Source organism: Cyprinus carpio, chromosome A25 (genome assembly GCF_018340385.1).
Source record: "Cyprinus carpio isolate SPL01 chromosome A25, ASM1834038v1, whole genome shotgun sequence".
Taxonomy (NCBI): Eukaryota; Metazoa; Chordata; class Actinopteri; order Cypriniformes; family Cyprinidae; genus Cyprinus; species Cyprinus carpio.
This window is the reverse complement of record NC_056596.1, coordinates 2,062,653-2,086,535: the sequence shown is the minus strand read 5'-3', so window position 1 is coordinate 2,086,535 and position 23,883 is coordinate 2,062,653. Positions and strand designations below refer to the sequence as shown.

The window sequence follows — 23,883 nt, the reverse complement described above, 5'->3', positions numbered from 1 at the left end:
TATATATAAAGCTATGTATAAATAATAATAAAATAATTGTAATGCAAAAAAAAAAAAAAAAAAAAAAAAAAAAAAATTATATATATATACACACACACACACACACACACACATTTAAATTGTATTTATATTTAGATCATGGCATTATTTTTCTCCTGCCTCTAATTTATGCTTATTGTGAAATGCTTATGACAGCTGTGTCATATTAATAGGCCATTATGGACAACTGGGACATGGCACTGAAAACAGAACAGATGAGCCAACGCTGGTGGATTACTTCGCTAGCTATCGAATGTGTGTTAAAGATGTTGTCTGTGGGTTAAACACTGTTGTGTCTGCTGTGCCAAAAGAACAACCTCCATCCTGACAGGAACAGACAGTTTCAGAGTGCCATAAATATAATACTAATAATAATTATAATAATAATAATATAAATACAGGACATCAAAGTCACAGAATTAGGAGTTTATTAAATTAGGTACAAATATATGATCCAAAATGCAGGATATAAAGAAGGTTTCTTTTCTTTTAACAGAGTAAGTAAAATGTTTTTAAACATATAAATGGTAGAAATACTGAACAAGAATATACATTCACAATTAGGTCGCTACATTATTGACAGACCAAAGGCGCAGGGGAACAATCCGGACCGGAAGACCGCTTCCATTCTGTGTGAAGTTCACAACACAATCTTGAACGAACTGCAAAAGAACATTCTCAGTCAGTGAGGACAAACCAGGAGAAATGCTGCCTTCCAGTCTGGGGAAGAAGACTTGAAACCTTGGGCAAGTTCATGATTTTCTCACTTCTCAACAAAAAACAGGACACTTTTTCACTCTAACAAAATTGTGCAAAAGATGTGAATTAGGTGCGTAATTGATGCTTTATGCATTTTATAATCATTGTGCTGTAATATAGAATGATGAAAAGTGTAATTTGGTCATGTAAGCAAAATAAAGGATAAGTATTAGATGAAAAAAAAAAAATTGAAATGTTGCACTGGCAAGAAAAATAATAATTATAATACAATTAATTCAATTACTAAAACTGAAATAAAATCATTTAATAATTAAATTAATTAATAAAGCTTACATAGCAATATAAAGAAAAATAATAAAAATGACAGTCACATAATTAAACTAAAACAAACTAGAAAACTGAAAATATGAAAATAAAAAGCCAATTCACAAAATTAATAAATACTGTTTTATATATATTTATATATATACACATATTAAAATAACTGCATAATCAGCTAAATGTGTCTTTCAAGTTGACGCACTACAATTAGAAACTAAATAACTTTTTTCATTAAATGTATAATTAAAGCTATATAGATTCTAAAAATTATTAGAATGTGAACAACTAAGAAAAATGGCAAAAGCATAAAATAAAATTACAAAAAACAAGCTAAAATGAAAATTTTGTGTATATATATTTGCCATTTTTCTGAGTATTTTAATATATATATATATATATATATATATATGGGTCAAAGACAAAAAAGTGTTTAAGCATAAAAAAAGTGTAATACTGCTTTAAACTGTTGTAGTTTTTCCCCCAAAAAATGCAAAAAGTTTTCTGTTTTATTTAATTGCAATTTTGTTTTTGTTTTTCTGAGCAAAAAATAAATATCATACATTTTCCCCTGATTTAAAGTAAAATGTCATTCAGTGTAACAATCTCGTCAGGCATATTTACAACAAAAATCAATTTATGACATATTAAAAGACTAATTACTTTCACCCCAAATACTAATGAGTTGTAATTTTACATTTTTAACATTTGCCACTGTCCTAGGTTTTGCCCATTTGTCAGTAAGAATTTTTTACTAATTTAAAACACAATCAAATTTAGTATGCTCCATTATTCTTTTAGATATTTTAATATGTACACGTCAGAATAAGCATGTTGTTTGAATTTTTGCATAAATATTGTGTTACACTGAATGACAATCTAACATTATTGCAACCAAATCTTGACATTTTATTCTCCAAAAACTTATTTGAAATTTAGACATTTTTACTTACATTTAATGTGCTTTCTATGGACACAAAATCACTTTTGTACATTTCTTTTGATGCGGACATCTTAATGTAACTCAGAGGCTCTTATATATATATATATATATATATATATATATATATATATATATAATATATATATATATATATATATATAATTATATATATATATATATATTATATATATATATAATTTTTTTTTTTCAAATTACAGCTTTATCAGACTGAAGGCAGCTAAATATGTCAACTGTCCAGTTTTTCCCTTTTTAAATAAAAAGCAAAATTCTGTCACCTGACAAAATCTGGAGATCTGGAGATGACATGCTGAAACTCGGAGAGATTGACTGTCCCGTCCTTGTCAATGTCTGACTCCTCCAGGATCTGTACAGTGAGGTTAGTTTACATCAGTGCAGTTACACTGGCTCTGTCATTAATGTGACGTACACCCACCACACTCACATTGCTTATGAGCTGTCTCATCTCCTCCGCAGTCAGACGGGTGTCGTCCGTCTCGCCGGTCAGACAGTTCACCAGCTTCTCCAGGTCTCTAGCATCAAGGGTCCCGTCATCATCGAAGTCTGCAGCATGAGAAGTGTTTATATCGAGTGCTGTTTGCTACTGCTATTGCGTTAAATGTCAGTATTGAGAGCAATTCAACAATTACCAAAGATTCGGAACGCGTAGTGGGACTTGATTTCCAGAGTCGCCGTATCGCTGAAGGCACTCAAGAGGTCGAGGAAATCCTCAAAGTTCAAGCTGCCATCCTTCATGTCAGAGGTCGAGAAGACGTGACATAGCCTTTTCCGGAAGGGGTTAGCCTGTGACAGCCAACAAAAACACCGAATATATACAGCCCAATGGCTAAATCTGGAAGGATTATAAGATACTGTGTTTTGCAAAACGAAAATGAATCATTTAGTTTTTTTGCATTATGACAGCAGTATAGACTTCATCTGTTACCTTCAGTTCAGGAAGTGTGAGGATCTTCTGCATGGACACCCTGGAGCTGTACGGCCCATTTTCTCCGCCCTGGAGTTCAGAGAATATTTTGTGTGCCCTAAACAAACACACTGATGATGAGCACATTTGAATGACATTCAAACATTTTAAGTATTAGTTAGTATACACGTTCAGTAACTGAACTACTGTACATCTGCGTAGTTTAGCTCAACCACAAATCCACTTTACACGGAATGCCATGGTAGAGAAGATGTGCATAAGCAGTAATAAAAAAAAATTAAATTAAAATGAAGTGTTGGTAATTGAAATAAAGCTAAAGTGAGTTATTATTGTTAGATGAAAAACTTAAACGAAAATTAGAAATGTTGTCTAGGTAAATAAGAGAAGTAAAAACTGAAACAAAAATAAAGCTAAATAGAAATATTTAAAATGTTGAACTGCAAATAAAATAAGTTAAAGTACTACAAATACTAAAACTAAAATTTAAAAATAGAACTGAAATAAAAATAAATTAAAGCTAAATAGAAATTTAAATGTTGATTTGCAAATAAAATAGGTTTAAGTTAAAGTACTACAAATACTAAAATAAAATAATGAAATAGAAATAAATTAAAGTTAAATAGAAATATTTAAAATGTTGAATTGCAAATAAAATAAGTTTAAGTTAAAGTTAAAGTACTATAAAAATACTAAAATAAAATAAAATAATGAAACAGAAATAAATTAAAGCTAAATAGAAATATTTAAAATGTTGCATTGCAAATAAAATAAGTTTAAAAGTACTACAAATACTAATATAAAACTAAATTAAAGGCAAATAGAAATATTTAAAATGTTGATTTGTAACAAAATAAGTTTAAGTTAAAGTACTACAAATACTAAAACTGAAATAAAAATAAATTAAAGGCAAATAGAAATATTTAAAATGTTGAATTGCAAATAAAGTAAGTTTAAGTTAAAGTACTACAAATACTAAAACAAAATAATAAAATAAAAATAAAAAACTAATAAAATCGCTAAAGTTCTATCGTTATTCCTCACCTAAACACAAACTAATAAGAAACAAACTAAACTGTACAGTCCATGTTCACAATTATAACTTAAGTACACTGAAAGCAGCCAAACATAACACAGAATATTCTGAACACGGCGTCATGTGTGCATCAGATCAAGTACGTCATGACTGTACTTACAGTAGGATTTCTTGCTTTGTGAGAAATGTGAGCTCCTGCGTAAGCAAAGACGAGTTATACATTATACAAAAACACAACTCCTTGCTATAACTGTTCACCAAATGAACATATATTTCAATACTATTACATATAAATATGTTTTTAAGAACTGACATGAGTCAGTCTCACCTGATACTCTGACAGAAGATCTTTCGGTAATTTGCTCGATGTTCCCCCCATTACCGCCTGCTTTCGTTCAGCACGACTAGCACTTTCACTTTAAACTATAATAAAGTCGAATAATGTTTCTATTGTTTTATAAAAACTAAGGTAAGCGGCCGAAGTTTTAATGTTTTTAGCCAACAGTCTAAACAAACTTTGCTCGAAAGCAACACGCTCTCGCGCTTCCGCTTCCTGCTTGACACGTCAGTCACCGTGGGAACAAACATCCACAATGGGGATTTATTTATTTATTTATTTATTTTAGTTAGTTAGTTAGTTAATTAGGTAGTTAGGCAGTAAGGTAGTTATACAAAGAAATAACGTTTAGGCACAAAAATGTTTACTTCTGTATATTCAAAAGCACAATAAAACAGCTGCGTTTTATGTGAACTAGATATTTGCACTCGTTTATTACCTTAATTAGTCTATTTTTACGTTTTATAACAAAAGGTAGAGAATAATACTGATAATCAACGTGTATTTAATATCTAAATATTTCCTGGAGCATCTTACTCATTGTTATTGTTAGTTATAATGTAACTATGTCACATATAATTATATTATTCTGACCAAATGTTTGGAAGGAAAAGACCTTAAATGATTTATTTGGTATCACGTTGCACTGACTTGGTTCTGCAATTTGCTTATTATTTCAGAAGGTGGCATCATATCACAAAAAAAAAAAAAAAAAAAAAAAAAAAAAAAATCCACTGTCATGTCACTTATTTATGACATAAGTAAACCATTTATTTAGAACTTTAGGCTATTTATTTTAATTTATAACAGCTGCATGTTCACTATCTTCATTTATTGGCAGTGTAATAGGGAATTAATTAAGTTCTTTTAAAGTTCCTATGATATATATATATATATATATCTATATATATATATATATATATATATATATATATATATATAATATAATCTAACTAGCTTTCTAATCTTTTTGTATTCTATCTGTTTTATTTTCATTTATTACACAATTAACAAAAGCAAAAAAAAAAAAAAAAAAAAAAAAAAAAAAAGACCTCTAAAACTAGCTTGCTCTGTTCTTTTTCTATTCTATCTGTTTTCTTTTTATTTAGGCTATTATATTATTTAAAAGCCCTTGCTACGTGTACTGTGTTTAAGCTAACTGAGACTTGTTATAGCACTTGTATATCATTGCTCTTTAGTTGTTTTTGATTGCTTCTATTGTCCTCATTTGTTAGTCGCTTTGCATAAAAGCGTATGCTAAATGACTAAATGTAAATATATATATACAGTTATTACAAATAAAAGCAATAAACACGCCTTCAATGACGCGCATTTAATACATGTGTGTAGTAAGAAAATATAAGGGAATATATAAGTGTATAAAACTAGAGAGTTTAGCCAGTAGTAGTACTGACAGTGTCGTGTAAACAGCTGAAGAACCGAAAACGGAGGAACAGACGAACCGATTCAATTGAGTGAGTCATTTACGCTGGAACCGCTCCGATTGATTCAAACTCGTGACTTCGATCATTCAGTTCAAGCGATTCCCTAAAAAGATCATTTAAAATTCACTTTCGAATTTCGACATCGCTTGTAATGATCTTTAAAAAGCACGTATAGTGATGGGTGAAACGGAGCTTTTCGACACACGAATCAGTTTAACAACTGGGACACAAAATGATTCACTGTTTCGAAGCGCTTCAATCGGATCGGGTATCGCGAATCTTTTGATTCAGATCGGGACTTCGGAGTGGGTTCGTGAATCTTTTTGCGATTTTATATATATATATATATATATATATATATATATATATATATATATATATATATATATATATATATATATATATATATATATAAATCCAAAAGTAATCAGGTAAGCTAATCCAAAGAAAACATCTTCAGAAAATAGTTTGTTTGTATTATTTTAATTTTATTTTTAAATTTAAATTTACATTTTCTTTTCTGGCCAAATAACATTTTCACATACAAACCCTCGATCCGTTTCTCTTCATTGTCAAACGTATCTTCATATGTCAAAGAAACACATAAAGCAGCAGGTATAAAGACAGACCTGATAATCAGTGTCTTTCATTCTCTGTTGCACACTGAAATGTTTATTTATTTAGAAATGTTATTTGATTATACATGCATGTTTTTTTTTTCTTCTCATTCACATGTTGCAAAACTTTGAAATCCTTTATTTATTGCTTAATAACTTATAACTTATCGAACTAAGTTATTAAACTGTTTTTTAAAATGACTTTTTACAAAGTCGCCTACTTTGCTTTATAAATTCAGCTTCGCAGCCAGAGTTAATCAAGCACAAACACTTTACAACAGCAACAAAAGACACTTGTATTTACTGATCACTTTGATCAAATGTAAAGCTGATGCCATTTGTCTGGACCAGAGGAGGGCCACAGTCTGAAAAGACAAAGAACTCTTGCGAGAATCAACATCTGAACACTGTCTGAGTCTGACAAGCCTCACATCCTCATTCAAGACAACAACACACCCAGCTGAGAGAGAGAAAAGATTCACACCTTATGAACGATTACACTACCAAAACCACTATTCTTAATCAGAGTTTATAACGATGCAACTGTTCATGTTTTGATGTCATCTGAAAGCTCTCATTCTCTAAACAGACAGCCAATAACAGACTTCTCCTAGTGTCTTTCATGCAAACTACCTTCTGTGCCAAAAGGTGAGAACTCTACTTGATCAATGCAAATTCTAATCGTTATTCCCTGTCTCCATTTCGGGGGATGTTTATCTTGGTCAGAGTACTTAAGGAAATCGTGCAAGAAGACCAGGGGATTCTGTAGCCAGAACCAAACACGCAAGAAACCTTCAGCCACCATTGGATACCTTCCTATCACATCAAGCCTGCCATCTCTGCAGTTAAATCTGTGCGTAACTCGATCCCTCGAGTCTATCCTCCTCCTCTCTTGAAGTCAAGCCAAGACTGTCTTTCACATGGGATCCTTAGAGACCCTCAGTCTAACATAAAACCATCCCACTGCAGGCAGGACAAACACAGCGCTCCAGGGGCCTCAAGAAGAAGCACTACTGGAAACATGTGACGTAACTTAATAAAGTGAATTTGTTATCTAATGCTCATCAAGGCTGCATTTATTTAATGGAAAATACAGTAAAAACAGTGATCTTGTGAACTAGCTTTACAAGTGGAAATTAACCCTCATTACGTGACTAATTTGTTGGTTGATTTATTGATTAATAAGTTGTCATATTTTTAATGCAATAAATCATCAGTTCAGAAATGATAAACACAAGATATGTAAGAAATGTAAGTAGTCTGTATCCATTGTCCATTTAATTAAAAAATATTAAAAATAAAAATAAGAAAATACAGATTATAGAAAAAGAGTAAAACAAAATCAGGAAATGTTTGAATATGTTTTAATATATAATTTTTTTAAAATGTATTTTTATGCAATTTTGTTTGTTGTTAGTATTTCGCCGTTATCTGGGGGTTCGTAAGATTTTTGTTTTTCTGTTACGCTCACCAAGGCTGCATTTATTTTAATAAAATTACAGCTAAAACAGTAATATTGTGAATTATTATTACAATTTAAAATAACTGTTTTCTATGTGAATTTCTGTTAAACTGTAATTTATTCCTGTGATGTGCAGCTGAATTTTCAGCATCATTACTCCAGTCTTCAGTGTCACATGATCTTCAGAAATCATTCTAATATGTTGATTTGATGCTCAAGAAACATTTCTGATTATTATCAATATCGGTGTTTTTTCAGGAAAGTTCAAAAGAATGACACTTAAAATTTTTTTACATCTTTTTATTTCATATAATTATCATACAGTAAGTGTAGAGAGCTATAAAACTGATGTGGATGAATTTGATGAGAAATGTTTGAGCTCATATTGTGATCTCTGATTCTTGAGCACAGTTTGAGACATCCTTCGGATCTTAAGCTCTAGAGGAGACTCTTTTTCTAAATAGGAAAGACGTTTCCATCTGATTTCTATTTGATCTCACTTCCATAGGAGACACAACTGAGAAATCAAAGAGATCTTATTTGTGATTTGTAAGAGTGTCTGAAATATCCAAACACTTTTTGATTTACATTTCATGCGGATGGATGGAGTTTTTCTGTGCTCTGTTTGACTCCAGTCAACTTTCAAAGCAGGACACTCTGTCTCCACGGCAACAAGGCATCCAATCGCTCGTCCAGCTGCAGATTAGTTCAGCAGTGGGGGGTTTGGAGGAGGAGAAAGGCTCCGATGGGAAAGAGGAGAGGGAGGGGGGTCCTGGCTTCAGGAGGGAGGGGTGGGAAAAGAGAACGAGAGCGGAGGAAGGCAGAAACACTGGAGAGAGATAAAGTTGCCTGCAGCTGGAGTTTGAGTCTATTTGAGCGACTGCTGCTTTTCTTCTGCTCACAGGCCATTTGCAGGATACACGGGGACCGGCTGGGAAAAAAGAGGATTTAATCAGCCAAAGAGTGTGCTGAAGAAGGAAAAAAGAGGAGAGGAAGGGAATAGCTGCTCAGATCATGAGAGTGGATGCCATCTTTCCTGGGGTCAGATTTTACAAAATGAGAAACTACTGCACTACTGCAGGGCGCAAACAACAGAGCAAGGTATGTGTGTGTGTGTGTGTGTGTGTGTGTGTGTGTTGTTGTTGTTGTTGTGTGTGGCATAACTAGCTATACTTTGGAGACAAAATTGCGTCTGACAAAACCAAAATTACTATATTTAATACTTATATTCTAAACATAATAAGATAAATAAAACAAATATAATAAAAAATACAAATATATATATTTTTAATTGTTCTAAAATAAAAAATAAAAAAAAGTTTTATGGGTAATCTGTAGTTATTGTGTGACAAAAACCAAGATTATGTTTGACAATACCTCCTTCAATACTAAAAATGATGTTTTTTTAATTCTAAAAATAAAAATATTAATAAAACAAATACAATAAAATACATTTTTAACAAAAAATATTATAAAATAAATAAATAATAATAAATAAAAACTTTTTAGTCTGTTGTTATTGTGACAAAACCAAAGTTAGAAAAAAACCTCTTTCAACAAATTAATAAATACAAAATATATATATATATATATATATATATATATATATATATATATATATATATATATATATATATATATATATATATATATATATATAATTTAATTTGATTAAAATGTATTTTTTTAGGTTTAGTCCATAGTTATTATCTGACAAAACCAAAATATATTTGACAAAACCTCCTTCAATGGTAAAATAAAAAAAACAAACAAACAAAAAAAACTAAATAAAATCAAAACAAATAAAATCCTTTTTTCTTCAGTAGTAGACTGTAGTAATTGTAATTATATATATTATATATATATATATATATATATATATATATATATATATATATATATATTTTTTTTTTTTTTTTTTTTTACGTTTTTTTTTTTAAGTTTATCGTATTGTCATTTAAATAGCTAAGTAAACATGTATGTGTGTGTTCAGTGTGAATTGTTTGCATTGCTTGAATGTGTGAAGTTTAAAGCAGTGCACAGTAGTTTTGTAGTGATTGTAGTTTGTGCTGGTTTGTTGTTCAACGACTGAAAGTTAAATTGGTAGTGAGAAATGTGTGTTAATAGCTGCATTCCTGGCTAAGAAGTGAGAGAGCGGATAGATATAGAGCGTAATTGAATAAGTGCTGCAAGTGATTTTAGCCAAGTGAACAAAAGCTCTATTTCTCTGGACAGCTGAACGTAGAGAGAGATATAAACAAAAGCATTTCAGCCAAGCTGTATAAGAAAAATCCAAATATGTTTGATGGTTTAATAACAGTAAGAGAGAGAGTTTTGGTGTCGTCTCAAGGCATGACTTCATAAATTTATAAATTATGTCAATGCCAAAAGAACTGAGAGTGTAGGATCTCCTGATCAATTTTAAATCAGTTTAAGTCATTTTTTATCTATATTTGGTATTTCTTAGCATAGAACATATTGTGAGTGGGATATTCCCATTTCTATCGGCTTGTAGTGACTCACTCTCATGCTTTTATTTGTAACTGATGTTTAGGACTGAAATGTTTTTGTTTTTGCAACACGGGATAAGAAATACCCATAATCCCATAGTCTTTCCAATATTACACATCAGAAGCAAACTTCAGTTCCACTTAAGCTGTCATTCTGCAGACATACAAAGACATTTTGAGGCCCAAACAGAATCATCTTACTTTTTAAAAATGGGCTGATTTTGGTTGGATTGAAACATAATTAAATGTACCACTCTCTGTATAGCTAAATCTTTATTAAAAGAGTCAAAGTGTGTTATAAACAATCCCAAAGTAGCCCTCATTCACATTTAAAAAAAAAAAAAAAAAAAAATTACAACTGATTTATGTGTAATGCATAAAACTATTTGTATGCAAATTGTCAGATGCAGTTTACATTAAAAAAAGGGGTTTCACAAATTATTAACACAGAATTTTTTCTCATATTTCATGAACGAAGCCTCAACTCAAAACCTTTGTGAATGATGAGGGGTTTTTAATTTTGGCTATCAGTTCTGAGTAAATTCCCAAAGTAGCAAAGGATTCTGGGTAGGAGCATTTGAATGCAGGCCTGTTTGATAGAGTGAGTTGTTTGTCTCTGGTCTGTGACTAATGGCTTACTCTAAATGACTCTAATAAACAGTCACGACTCACAAGGTCAGAGGATGAGTTCGGGGAAGAAAAACCACAATTGAGTGAGCTGTGGAGGACATTTTTCTGCTTCGTCTGCTTTGTTTATTGGAAACCTTTGGAACTGAATGCAGAACTTGGTTTTTAGTAATGCTTACCTGTAGAAACACTTCTAGAGTTGTTGTTTTTTAATAGGTTGCTAGGGTGTTGCTAAAGTGACCTGGGTGGTTGCTAGGGTGTTCTGGATGCTCAGTGGTTGTTTAATGGCCTAAGTGAAAAGCATCCATCATACAGTCACGTAGGTGCTCTGAATGGTTGCAAGGCTGTTGCTATGGGGTTGCTAGGGTGTTCTGAATGGTTGCTAGGGCATTGCTAGGTGGATTGTAGGATGTTCTGGTAGCTAAGTGGATTTTTAATCTAATAAAAAAAAATCCACCATCAACAAGTATTTATCAAGCAACTAGCTAGTTCTGTTCTATTTCATTGCTTGGCTGTTGCTATGGGGTTGCCAGGGTGTTTTAGTTGGTTGCTAAGTGGATGCTGGGGTGTTCTGGATTGTTGCTAGAGCATTGCTAGGTGGATGCTAGGGTGTTATCCTCTAGGGGATTTTAGCATGTTGCTATAAAGTTACTGGGGTGTTCTGGGGGATTGCTCGGCCATTGCTATTAGTTGCTAGGGTGTTCTGAATGGTTGCTAGGGCATTGCTAGGTTGATTGTGGGGTGTTTTGGTTGCTAAGTGGATGTTTATTGGCCTGAGTGAAAAGCGTCCATCCTCAAGTGGTTTTTTAGCATGTTGCTATGCAGTTGCTAGGGTATTCTGGGTGATTGCTTGGCTGTTGCTATGGGGTTGCTAGGGTGTTCTGAATGGTTGCTAGGGCATTGCTAGGTTGATTGTAGGGTGTTTTGGTAGCTAAGTGGATGTTTATTGGCCTAAGTGAAAAATGTCCATCCTCAAGTGGTTTTTAGCATGTTGCTATGCAGTTGCTAGGGTGTTCTGGGTGATTGCTTGGCTATTGCTGTGGGGTTGCCAGGGTGTTCTAGTTGGTTGCTAGGTGGATGCTAGGGTGTTATACAGTTGTCAGGGTGTTCTAAGTAGTAGTTAGGTAGATGCTAGGGTGTTTTTTAGCATGTTGCTATAAAATTGCTAGGGTGTTCTGGGGGATTGCTTGGCTGCTGCTATGGGGTAGCCAGGGTGTTCTGGATGGTTGCTAGGGCATTGCTAGGTGGATGCTTGTGTGCTCTGGGTTGTTGCTAGGGTGTTCTGGTTGCTAAGTGGTTGTTTTTATTGACCTAACTGAAAAGAGTCCATCCTTCAGTGGTTTTTATCATGGATGCTAGGGTGTTCTGTGTGGTTGTTAGGGAGTTATGGATGGTTACTAGGGTGTTCTGGACGCTTATTAAATGGTTGTTTATTGGCCTTAAAAGTTAAAAGCGTCCACCCAAGTCTCTGCTCTCTTCTAGTCTCTTGATATTGCTTGAGTTCCTCCTTCAATATAAGATCTTTTTTTCACCTGTTATATCATCCACCAGGTTAAAATAGTTAGTCTGTTCACTTAGTAAAGTAACAGCACACCTCTCCTCAACAAGCCACGTGATTTGACGCATCATTATTGTCAGTAGTGCAAAATGCAGTTTTGTTTAGCGGTTTTTTTTATATCTCAAACTTTAAGAATGAGCATTAGGATGAGTGATGCTTGACTTTGTGTGTCTGCGAGTATGTGAGCTTTGCAATTTTAGGCTGACAGTCTTTGTGTGTGACATGTGGTAACAGACATCTGTCTCTGTTGTACTGCATTTGCAGAAGCGTCATACACATGTAAGTGCATCCCGCGACAGGCCAGATGCTTCATTTTAAGAATGATGTCTTTCAGTAAGCAAAACCCTACTAGCTTACAGTGCTGTTATAACTGGCATTATGACCTGAGCTCCGCCGGACCGCCGCTGACTGTCTCCACGGCAACAGCTGTAGAATGCGCCCCGCGGTGCGTTTGAGGGAATTCTGGCTGCTCAGGATTCCGTGAGCTCCGGGGCTTTGTGTTGTAGTTTAAGGGAACGGACCACAGATGCTGTGATTACTGACCTCCACCTCTTCTCCTCCTTCCTGTCTTTCTCCTCTGTAACCCTTCTTCTTTTATAACTCTTGAGATTCCAGCCCCCACTCTTTAAGGAGCCGTGCCTGCAAGCTGTCGCTCCGATGCCGTCTATGTCAAGGTTCAATGGTTTTTGTAGCACTCAAGAAGAGAAATACAGAGCAGGTTACAAGGTGGTTACAGCTAGATGAAGGGTTTCCAGAGCTTTTCCAGTAAGTGTTTAGCCGAATGCACCACCAGTTTGAAGGTAGAGTTCACCTAAAAATGGAAGTTGTGTCATTGTTTACTCGCCCTAATGTCATTCCAAGTTTTAAAGAATATTACCGTGACCACAGTCTGCTAAGCTCGACTAAGATAGTCCACTATATTCCAAGCCCTCTGAAGCTGTATGCTAACTTTGTGTGAGGAACAGTCCAAAGTTTAAGTTGTTATACATCAGAGGTCTCAAATCTACCTTGTACTTCCTTATGTTTAAACCTACTTTGCTGTAACCCCATGTGAGAGGCAACAACCAAAGCATTTAAATCTGGTGCAATGCTTCATGCAAAATATTTAAATGTTAGTTAGCAATGAAAACTTCAGTCTGTTCCTCACAGAAAGTTATAACTTTGTTATATACTGCACAATTTGCATGGACTTTTATTAGGTTCATAGGCCATGGTCACAGTACATTTTTATGCAACATAATGTATAATATCTCCTTTAGTGTTTGACAGAGGAAAGAAATGGGTTTGGAATAACATGAGGGTGAGTAAATAGTGACAGAATTAAAATTTTGGGGTAGATCGACTTTGTTTAGAGGACAATCATAAAAAGAGGAAACTGACTCAAAAGATGCACTTCATGAATCATTAGAATGATCATTTGGCATTCCTCAGTGAACTTTGCCTTTGTCTTAATGGCCAATCTACAGATAAGGACATGTGATTCGTGAAAAGGCAAGGGGATGAGATCTGGAAGTGTCATGGAGTTTGAAGATGACAGGGAGGAACAAGAAGGAAATAAAAAGGAGAATGTGGGTGAGGCTAAGTAAAACAATCCATTCTTCCCCATCTGGATCGTGGGAAGTTCCTTCTTCCTCTCCTAGCATGGATGGTTTAAAATACCTCTTTACCTTCTAAAACACTTTAATACTGCCTTCTTTCCTTCTCTTGCTCGCTCTTTCGCTGCTTTGCACACATCCAATCTGCAACCAATTACAGCTCTTCGGAACCAGCAAACCATCCAAGATGCTTTCATGTGACTCGCGTCAACGTTCACCAATTCATTGAACTCTTGGAGTGAAGTGTCAAGTTACTGCATTACTTACTGGTCAAGCATTGTCATGCAACACTCAAGTCTTTCAACTTTGCACCCTTTTCACTATCAACTTTTAAAACCGGAGGACTTTTGGTGCTAATTTGTTGATCATTTGGTAGAATCTAGTCAAGTTTGACAGATGCCAACTTGGACAGGTTGTGTAACATGCCTCCATTCTTAAAAATGAACAAACTACTCAAAGTGCAAGAAAATAAGACCCAGACATATGGATCTGGTATGGGGTGACTACTTGAAGTCTAATGTAAAATGTGGTTCCTAATGGAACACCAGTTGAGATACTCTTCTGTTGAGAGACATATATGTAAATTAATGGATTGTAATTACTTGGATGTGAGTACGTTAGAACGTAATCTAACCTGTTTGGCACACCAAACCTGCCATGTTTGTTCTTAAAGGGGTCATATTATGCGATTTCAGTTTTTCCTTTCTCTTTGGAGTTTTACAAGCTCTTGGCGCATAAAGAAGATCTGTAAAGTTGAAAAGACTTGTTGTTTGTCGTTTCTTCAATCACAAATGCAGACATGGTTTTATGTTTACGCAGCGCGATGCGCAACACAATGCGTAAGAACACAGTTTAAGTCATTATAATCCGTAATTATGTCCCCACTGGATGCAACAAATGGCTCGTTTGTAATGGGTTTTATTGGTTTTGACTTATCGAGCCGGGACATGCATCACAGTATGTTAAGGGGCGTAACATTTCCGTCACACGCTCGAGGTATTCAGCCAATCACAACGCACTGGATAGCTGGCCAATCAGAGCACACCTCGCTTTTCAGACCGATGAGTTTTGTAAAAATCAATGCGTTCTAGAAAGGCGGGGCATAGAGGAGAAACAATAATGTACAGTATGTGGAAAATAATGTGTTTTTTGAACCTTAAACTGCATAAACACATTGCATTACACCAAATACACAACATAATGTTCTTTTTAGCAACTTCATATGACCCCGTTAAATGGAAGGGTATCATTAAGTCATTTGTTTTACATTCAACGTGACTGAAAAGTTCATGTTTTTACTTAACTCGTTGCCTGAGCTTCAAAGCCCTTTTTACCTGTCAGAGGTGTTTCAGGTAATGTGAGTTACGCAATTTGTCCGTCTGTGCAGGTGGAGACACACCTGGCCGAGATTTCGCACAATGCTTTAGTTGTTACAGTCGCGCTCAAACACACTGCCTGGTATTTACATGCACAGCCTTGATAACTAATCCTGTATCAGGTTCACACTTCAGAAGAATACCCTTTCTGCAAATATGCTTTTCTTTTTTGAGGGGAAGCATCTTGTTTGAGTCCTTAGAACGACAGGGTCATGTCTAGACGGTACTTTTGTTGTGCAGAAAGTCTTGGGAGATTTATATGCAAATTCTTATATTTTTTTTTATGTGGAGACCTGCAGCAACCCTAACTCTGGCCATAAGTTTTGTTGCAGCAAATGCGAATATCAAGAGTTTCACAATGAGTTTTACCTTTTAGACACAACTTATTTCCGGACCTTGAAGAAGGTAAGATGTTTGTGTTGGGAATGTTGCAGCGGAACATTAGCAAATTGTAACTGGAGGCAAAGTTGTGGAAAAAATTGGCAGGAGTGGTTTGGATAACTGATCTCATACTGACCAGCTTGGCTCTCAAAAAGCATTCTATGAAATGTGCACAAACCCTTCTTTAATACTAATGCCTGTCCGTCCACACCAGAGAACAATCCTACCCTGAAAATCATGGAAATATCTGAGCTCTAACACCCCGTGATGCATTAAAGCTTATGTTTGCAGAGGAACATGCAGTTTCCCAGTTTCTAGATCTTCTGGAGTTCTTGCATTACAAGGGAAAACCACAGAATTTCCAAAGACTGTTCTTTTTCTGGGAGTCATGTGGCCGAGCTTCTGTTTTTGTCCCTGTCTGTAGAAAAACTTATATCTTTAAACTCGGAAAATTTCATAGGAAGGATGAGGTCATTGAGAGGTCATCATGTTTGGTCCGATCATGATGAGACAATTCATTTTAACAGAATGTTTTCCTCTCTGTGAAGTATCTTGAGGATGCAGAATGAAGATAGAGATGACTTTTGGTGGCCGTGGTTTTTGGAAGATTTAGAATCTTTACCAAGAATCCACTTAAAATACAGTAGAAGTGTTCCATTTCTGGCTGATCTGAATGCAGTGGTCTCAGTCTCCAAAAAGGTGGAGTCAAGGTGGTAGTCCTCGATCAGTGCTACTCATGTTGGCCCTCATGCTCACACACCACAACTTTTTCTCCGCTCTTTGTTTGACTCGAAGCCAGATCTCCAGTTACACTTCCTGTTTTCCCTCACGCTTCTGTGGTTCCGCCTGACCATTCCCACCGGCCCTATGCGCCTCAGCGCAGACAGATTCCTACAATTCCCTGCGCTATTCCCATCGGAGCATTGCGTGGCGAGAGCTTGGGAAAGTCCTGTTCCGGAGTCAACGATCCACCAAGCAACAGAGCCACTTGTTTCTCTCTCCTCCTCTCCTCTCTCTTTCCCTTCTTTTTTTGCCCTCAGCTCACTCTCAAAATCAACATTTCCAGAGTGAATGTAAACCAAACCGCCAGAGTGACGGAGTCTAAATGAAGGTCTGAAAGTTTTCACGACCTTCAGTAACATTAGGAATTCCATGGAAATGGATTCATTGGTTTTCCTCTTCAGATCAAAATCAAATGGGCTCCTCCATGATTTGTGCCTTTATTTAAAGGATATTTATTGAGACCTCTTTAATATATAATTTTTCATCTTCTAGATAGGTATACGATGAAATGGAGACTTTCTGCCTTCTCTGGTTTTTAAAGACTCAGCCTCTTCTCAGCTTGTACCTTAAACACAACACTCAAATATTTTGGTCTTAAAGTCATATGAAGATCTCTGACATTTCTCTGACACTTCTTGACAATCCTGATCACAGTTTGAGACATCGAGATCTCTCTTGAGTCTTTAGAGGAGAAGCGAGTGAGATAACTGGGGTCTATTTTTTAAGAGAAACAGAAAAGTGAGCACATAAGACACTGTTGAGATCTCTTTTAAGACCTCTTGTGAGATTACTGGGGTCTCGTTCTCCACAGATTCCACTTCCTGTTATCTCCCTTCCTGTGTTATCTGTCCGTGATGTCGCCCCTCTTAACTAACTCTTGCATAAACAAGAAAATAACATTTTGTCATGCAGTTTTCTCCCTTGAGGTCTCCGGGGCCTAAAGTGTCGCGCCGTTGGTCATGTGGTTCTGTCTTAAAACCATAATTACAGCTTCCACGGATTCACTGTGCTCATTTGACCCAAGCATATGTAAACAGCCATCATCGTCCTCCACGTCCCGGAAGAATATCATTAACAATAAATTATTTGAACGTTATTGTAATGTTTAACAATTCCGACACCACAACAACAGGGAACACAGCTGTGATTCAAATGCACAAGGGTTCGCAGCGAGATTATATTTGGAAGGCACTGATAGCCCTCTTGAAAAAAACAGCATATGCTGGTTAGATATGTTTTAAAGCTGGTTTGATCTGGTTTAAGGTGGTTTTTAGTTGGTCATGAGCTGGAGCTAGTTGCTTAGGACTAGTTTAGGAGCAGCACATGTCCATCTTAAACCAGCTTATGACCAACTAAGGACCAGCTCAAACCAGCTGCCATGCTTCAAAGCATACCTAACCTGCATTAGCTGTTTTTTGTTTTGTTTTTTTTTCAGCAGGGAGGTGGCACAAACATACATGAATGAATTGTTTGCTGTATCCTCTGCACTTCCTGTCTCATTCTGTGGCCGGCCTAGAATTGTTCCTGTCTGAAGCTTTTCCTCTCCCACAGTGGATTACAATGCAGGGCAGTAAATGTAGTATGTAGTGCCCCAGTCTCTCTGTGTGTGTGTGTGTGTGTTTGTAGACATATGTGTACATGAGTGGATGTGTGTGTGATCTGGAACAGAACAAAACAGAAAGAAATCTGTCATTTTTAAAAAAGGAACATGTGATTAAAAACTGGGGAAAGGGTGATGATTTACCTGAGGAAACATCACTGCCATGATGCAAGAGAGGGTGGTTGCCGGGGCGTTGCTATGTGCTTGTTAATGTTTTCGGTAGAATGCTGTGTGGTTACTAGTATGTTTTGGGATGGTTGCTATGTTGTTGCTGAGTAGTTGCCAGGGTGTTGCTTGGGTTTATTGGGTTGTTTCCATGGCATTTTTGGGTTATATATCGTTTGTTTTAAGATGTTAGTTTGTGTTTAAGGTTTAAGGTTTCCAGGGTGTTTTGGGGGGTTGTCATGATGTTGCCAGGGTGTTATGGGTGGTTGCCAAGGCATTGCTATTGGTTATTAAAAATTGGGGAAAGCTTGGTGACTTATGCACCATAATGCAGGTAAATTTTCTATGATGCAAGAAAATTAGGGGAGGTTACCAGGGTGTTGCTATGTGGTTGTTAATGTTTTTGGGGTGTTAATGGTGGTTGCGGTTGCTAGTGTGATTTGGATGGTTGCTATGCTGTTACTAGGTGGTTGCTAGTGTGTAATGAGTGGTTGCCGGGCTGTTGTTGTGGTGTTATGGTTGATCGCTAGGTTGTTGCTATGTGGCTGCTAATGTTTAATGTTTGTTGTGTTGTTGCTGAGTGGTTCCCAGGGTGTTGTTAGGGTGTAATTGGTTGTTTCCATGGCGTTGCTACGGTGTTATGGGTGGTTGTTTATGCATAATGTGTTGTTATATGTTTACGGTTTGCAGCATAATTCTTTTTGAAGTGCTTTCCAGGGTGTTATGGGTGGTTGCCAAGGCATTGCTATGTGGTTGTTAGGGTCTCTCGTCGATGCTATGGAATCTCACAGGAATCTCTGCAGATTTCTGCATAAAATATATTCATATATTTAAACTGTTTTTAAATATTTTGGTTAATTTGCTTAGTGTTCTCTGCGTCATTTAACACATTATACCTTAAAAAGACCCTGGAAAACGGCTTCCTTTTGAAACCAGAAATTTGTAGGAACATATTCAGTGGGTTGTCTGTTTAGTTTTTATTTTGTTTTGTTTTGTTTAAGCCACAAAACTCCGAATCACATTTTCTTGGGGCAGAATTCTGCAAATTTTTACCCCCAAATCAGTGCAAACAAACAGATGTGTGCTCATGCTCATACTGTTTCAATTAGTTCCTGAAGGTTGTTTTTGTCACTGTCTTGCTTCCTTAATTAGCAAGTATCTGAGTTATTTGGCAGATTTACTGAGTCTGTTCCGGTTCGTGTCAGCAGAATCTAAACCTACAAACAGGAAAGACAGAGAATGAAGAGTAAACGTGTTTGCGCTTTGGCTTCGGACTCTCAATATCAGTGACGGCCAAGCTGTCCTCTCTCTGTGGAAATCACACATCTATCTCGCTGTTTCTGAGAAGTGCAGAGAGCATGATGTCATCGGTTTGAGGGCCCTCAGGGCCGCAGCCGAGTGAAAGCTTTATGAGAACCAGCTGTGAGGAGGAGGAGGAACACAGAGTTAAAGCTGGCTCTCCTCAACATCTCGGTCACTGGAGTGCTGAACACCAGCGTTCGGCACAGATACGTGATACATCACAGACTGAAAAGCATTCCATTAAGAGCGATTTCATCACTGCACTACATGCAGAACATAAAACGATAAAAATCTGTCATTATTTATTCACCCTCATGTTGTTCCAAATGACTTTCATTCTTTTGTGGAACACAAAAGAGTACATTTCAGTTATGCACTGGTCACTCATTTATATGCATTAATGGTAGACTGAAGCTTTCAAAACTTTGCAAAAGCATATGCAATATGTTTATAATGCTTTTTTTTTTTTGTCTGTTGTAGCTCACCATCCACTCATGAAAAACATCTTCTCAAACGTTCAGCCTTACATCTCATTTTGTCTTCTTCTGAAGAAAGCAAGTCATGAAGGTTTGGAGCAACATGCGAGTGAGTGAATGATGACAAAAGTGTATTTTTGAACACGATCCCTTTCATTGAGCACTAAGACTAAGTTTGTAAGTAACCATGGTGCTCTCCCGCTGATGTCATGTAGGAAAACTGCGGATTTGACCTGCCCTTTGTGAATCTGACCCTTTGTTTGCATGTGTGCGTTCATGAATACGTGCTGCATGTCCCATATGAAACCCTCCTACAATCCGGCTGCGCTGCAGGGTTTGGCTCACTTGGCTTGATCAGAGCGAGAGAGAGAAAAAAAGATACGATTTATAGCTAAACGCAGATGGTCTTCTGTTTCCACTAGGTCACCGCACACACACTCACATTTTTACACATCATTCCACTAATATAATGCTGTTATGTACAATAAATGTGACGAATCTACATTCTTTTGTTGAATCCAAGGGGATTTGAATAACTGGGAAGTCGGGAAGTTAATAACTGCTCCACACACAAACACTTATACTTGCGTTAACTTCCCATTAGCTTCTATTGTTCTTAATTTAAGTTAATTATTAGTGTTTTCAAAAAACCAGATGCATTTTGAATTTTTTTTGCAATTAACAAAATTTCCAGCTTTGCAGGATTTTATTGCATCATTTTGACTCCATACTGACACATTTCAGAAAGCAATGATGTACAAAAAAGTTAAAAGCCTTTGCATTCACATACACGCGTAGAATACAGAATTATAATTATTATTGTTTTACAAGGGGATAGATTCATTTAAAATAGTCATTTTAAATTTAATCAGGTTGAATTAGTATAATAAAAATAATCATTATTTCTATTATTATTATTATTGTTATTATTATTATTATTATTATTATTATTAAATACAATTTTATTAAAATTAATTTTAAATTAATTTTTTATTTTTTTTTTATAATTTTTTACTATTTATTTATTTATTTATTTTTCTCAGCCCTTACAGACACTTTTTAGCATTTTGAGATTTTAATTCGGACATTATTTGTGTATTTATAAACATGTTGCTTGGTTTAATAGTTCATAAGTGTAACAAAACAAGCACACAAACCATCTGTAACCGACTTGTTTACTCTGCAGCAGTTATTGCACACACTTAAAGCTTTTCTGGTCTGCCGGAAATAACCTTTTTCTGCGTTCTTTAACTTAATAAGTGCAGATTGTGTCTGCTCTTCTTCTGTATCTGCTCATTGTGTCTCTGGAATGATAAAGATCTGCTGTTTGGGGCTGTTAGTCGCTTACATAACATTATTGATGGGTTCTGATGGCCGTAGCCCGACCTTCACCATCCTTCACTCATACGATCTCCTAATAGCATTGTATACTAAGAATCTAAATGTATTAAATATTAATACACTAAAAGTCCCTCAGAAGTGACCTCTGATGTCTCAAATGCGTCTCCTGAGAAAGAGACCCCAGGAATCGTGCATGTGTCTGTTTGATCCAATCCTCTTTCTGTTCAGAATAATGAACTTCCTGCCAGGAACAGATGCTCACTTTCTCTATGTCATGCTTTATCTCTCAGGGGTCACGTTTAACAATAGTGAAGAGAACAAAGACACTGAAAAGACCCTAAAGTTAAGGTTATAAACAGCGACCGCCAGATTTACTGTTTGTGGCTAATAGGATGAGCTGGTTTTTAGTGGCGTGTACTAAGTTTCAATTGTTCATACTTAAGGTCTGTGATCTGAACAGACCCCTAATCTCTTAAAATCATATAGTTTGTTCATGCAATTGTAAAACAATGTTTAAATGCAATTTAACACCTGCTTATGACCTGCTATAAATTATTGCTCTTCATTTTACCCCATGCTCAAACTTTGGCTTTTCATTTCTCTCTCTCTTTGAATTTTCAGAAAAAGAAAGAGAGGGAGGAACACACTGAAAATCATTTAGGACTGCGGCCGAGAGCGAGAGAGAGAGAAGATAGAAAGAAGGAGAAAAAGAGAGCAAACTAAAGAAAGATAGAAGCAAAATAAAAGCAGTCAGGCAGTCAGGTCTTCTGCAGTTTAATAGCAGCAGTTTTGGATGGTTATATTAATTGCTAATCAAAATAAGAGGTCTCACCACACTAAAGTGTGAAACTGCACAGCACAACAACGCTCTCATTATTGCTCTTGGCCGACATTTAGAAAAACAGGCGATGATGCCAAGCAATACTCATCCACAGATAGATCTACAAACTGAGTACCACTGGAGCCCCAACGACACACCAGAGGCATAATCGCCAATGCAAGGCAATGTGCAAGTCTCGAAATAGCACAGTTTGGTAACCTTTACATCATCTGAGGTATAGAGAGGAAGGTTTTTACAGCCGGCTCCAGTGGTGGCAGAATGCTGGGAATGTGGGGTAATCGTTGAGATCTTTCACATGTGGAATGGCGCTCGCCGAACATGGAAACAGATGGGATTCTTTTATGTTGCACCCCCGCTTGTGTCCCGTGGACATTGTCATACTTCCGGCAGAACAAAAAGAACAGACGCACACGTACACGCTCGACAATCCTCTCCAAATGTGCTGGTTAAGTGGTAACACCTGTGGAGAGGGTCCAGATCGCTTGAAAACAGACCTGACTGCTGGGTGGTTGATAATTACTGGCTCCTTTTAAAACACAGTGCAGGGAGAAATAAGAGGTCGCAGCAGGTCACATCAAGTCAAAAATCCTTGTTTTTTCCCCATTTTTCTTGTCTGTTTGGTCTCCTTTTCATATTTTGAGATTTGGCGTGTCATTTATGTCAAGCAGGGCAGGGCAAGTTACACTGAAGCTTAATATTCTGTCTTAGACATTTGTTCAGATCACTAATCCTTACTATAAGCAACAGTAATAATGATGATTTCCTAAATGAAGCAAAACAGGGATTGTTGAACTACAGGAACCAGTCTGGCGTAACTATAGTCTTTTGTGTTTGGGTTGTGAGTCATTCAGCCCCCAGGGCTGAGTCCACTCCTGTGTCATGAGGACTTTGCTGTTTGATTAACAGATGACTGTTGTAAATGTCCAGTATTTCTTAACCACATGGAATGTGAAAAGTACTGTCGTTTCAGACGCTAAAACCATGCTGCTTTGATGTTTACTATGGTGTTTAATGAATGCCATATTCATATAGCATGATATGTGCATGGTCATTTAAAAAAATACCTTGATAGTACAATTGCATATGTCCATTAAACCATGGTTTTACCATGATAATTGTTAAAAAAAACCTTATATTTATGTCTGTTTGTGTGTGTAGGATGCCGTCTGCTAGCACCATGACTGGCGGGAGAGCACTGCTGCTCTGTAAAAACACAGAGGACTGCATCTACCAATCAGCAAACGGGTATGTACAACTAAGTGACTGAGTCTCCTTTAATTTTTCTGTTAATTTGTTGTTTTATGCATGCATTTTCTGCAGCCCTAGTGTTTCCACAACTGACAAGGTCTTTGTCCTACTATAGGTGTTATTACAGTACCTAATATAGGTCTAATATAGGTGGTATTCCAGCAATTTCTTTAGTGTTTCCTTAGGATGAGTTGCTTATGTT

At 36.1% G+C, this 23,883-nt stretch overlaps 2 protein-coding genes across 3 annotated transcripts in view; one reads left to right on the top strand and one right to left on the bottom strand.

The window, feature by feature from the left end:
- Positions 1-450: 450 nt before the first annotated feature.
- On the bottom strand, positions 451-4,598 carry LOC109098855 (calcium and integrin-binding protein 1). Its single transcript, XM_042714996.1, has 7 exons — positions 4,346-4,598; positions 4,178-4,212; positions 2,985-3,081; positions 2,689-2,842; positions 2,484-2,602; positions 2,317-2,405; positions 451-701 (listed from the first exon to the last, which is right to left on the bottom strand). The coding sequence occupies exons 1-7, from the start codon at positions 4,394-4,396 to the stop codon at positions 680-682; spliced, it is 567 nt and encodes a 188-aa protein (XP_042570930.1). The 5' UTR covers positions 4,397-4,598; the 3' UTR covers positions 451-679.
- A 4,092-nt stretch (positions 4,599-8,690) lies between these two features.
- Positions 8,691-23,883, top strand: part of LOC109097391 (DENN domain-containing protein 2A-like) — a 34,228-nt gene continuing 19,035 nt past the window's right edge. Inside the window, exons 1-3 of one of the 2 annotated variants that reach the window (XM_042714995.1) lie at positions 8,691-8,979; positions 20,256-20,360; positions 23,592-23,678. In XM_042714995.1, the coding sequence (XP_042570929.1) occupies positions 23,593-23,678 (86 nt within the window). In that variant the 5' untranslated portion in view covers positions 8,691-8,979; positions 20,256-20,360; position 23,592. The remainder of the gene's footprint in view (positions 8,980-20,255; positions 20,361-23,591; positions 23,679-23,883) is intronic. The other variant, XM_042714994.1, reaches the window with a different exon arrangement.

Excerpts from the sequence above, each read along its gene's own strand:
- LOC109098855 (XM_042714996.1), bottom strand. The coding sequence starts at position 4,396 with ATGGGGGGAACATCGAGCAAATTACCGAAAGATCTTCTGTCAGAGTAT. Across the intron at positions 3,082-4,177 it reads ACAAAGCAAGAAATCCTACT|GGCACACAAAATATTCTCTG; the intron begins GTAAGTACAGTC and ends GTGTTTGTTTAG. Across the intron at positions 2,843-2,984 it reads TCACACTTCCTGAACTGAAG|GCTAACCCCTTCCGGAAAAG; the intron begins GTAACAGATGAA and ends TGGCTGTCACAG.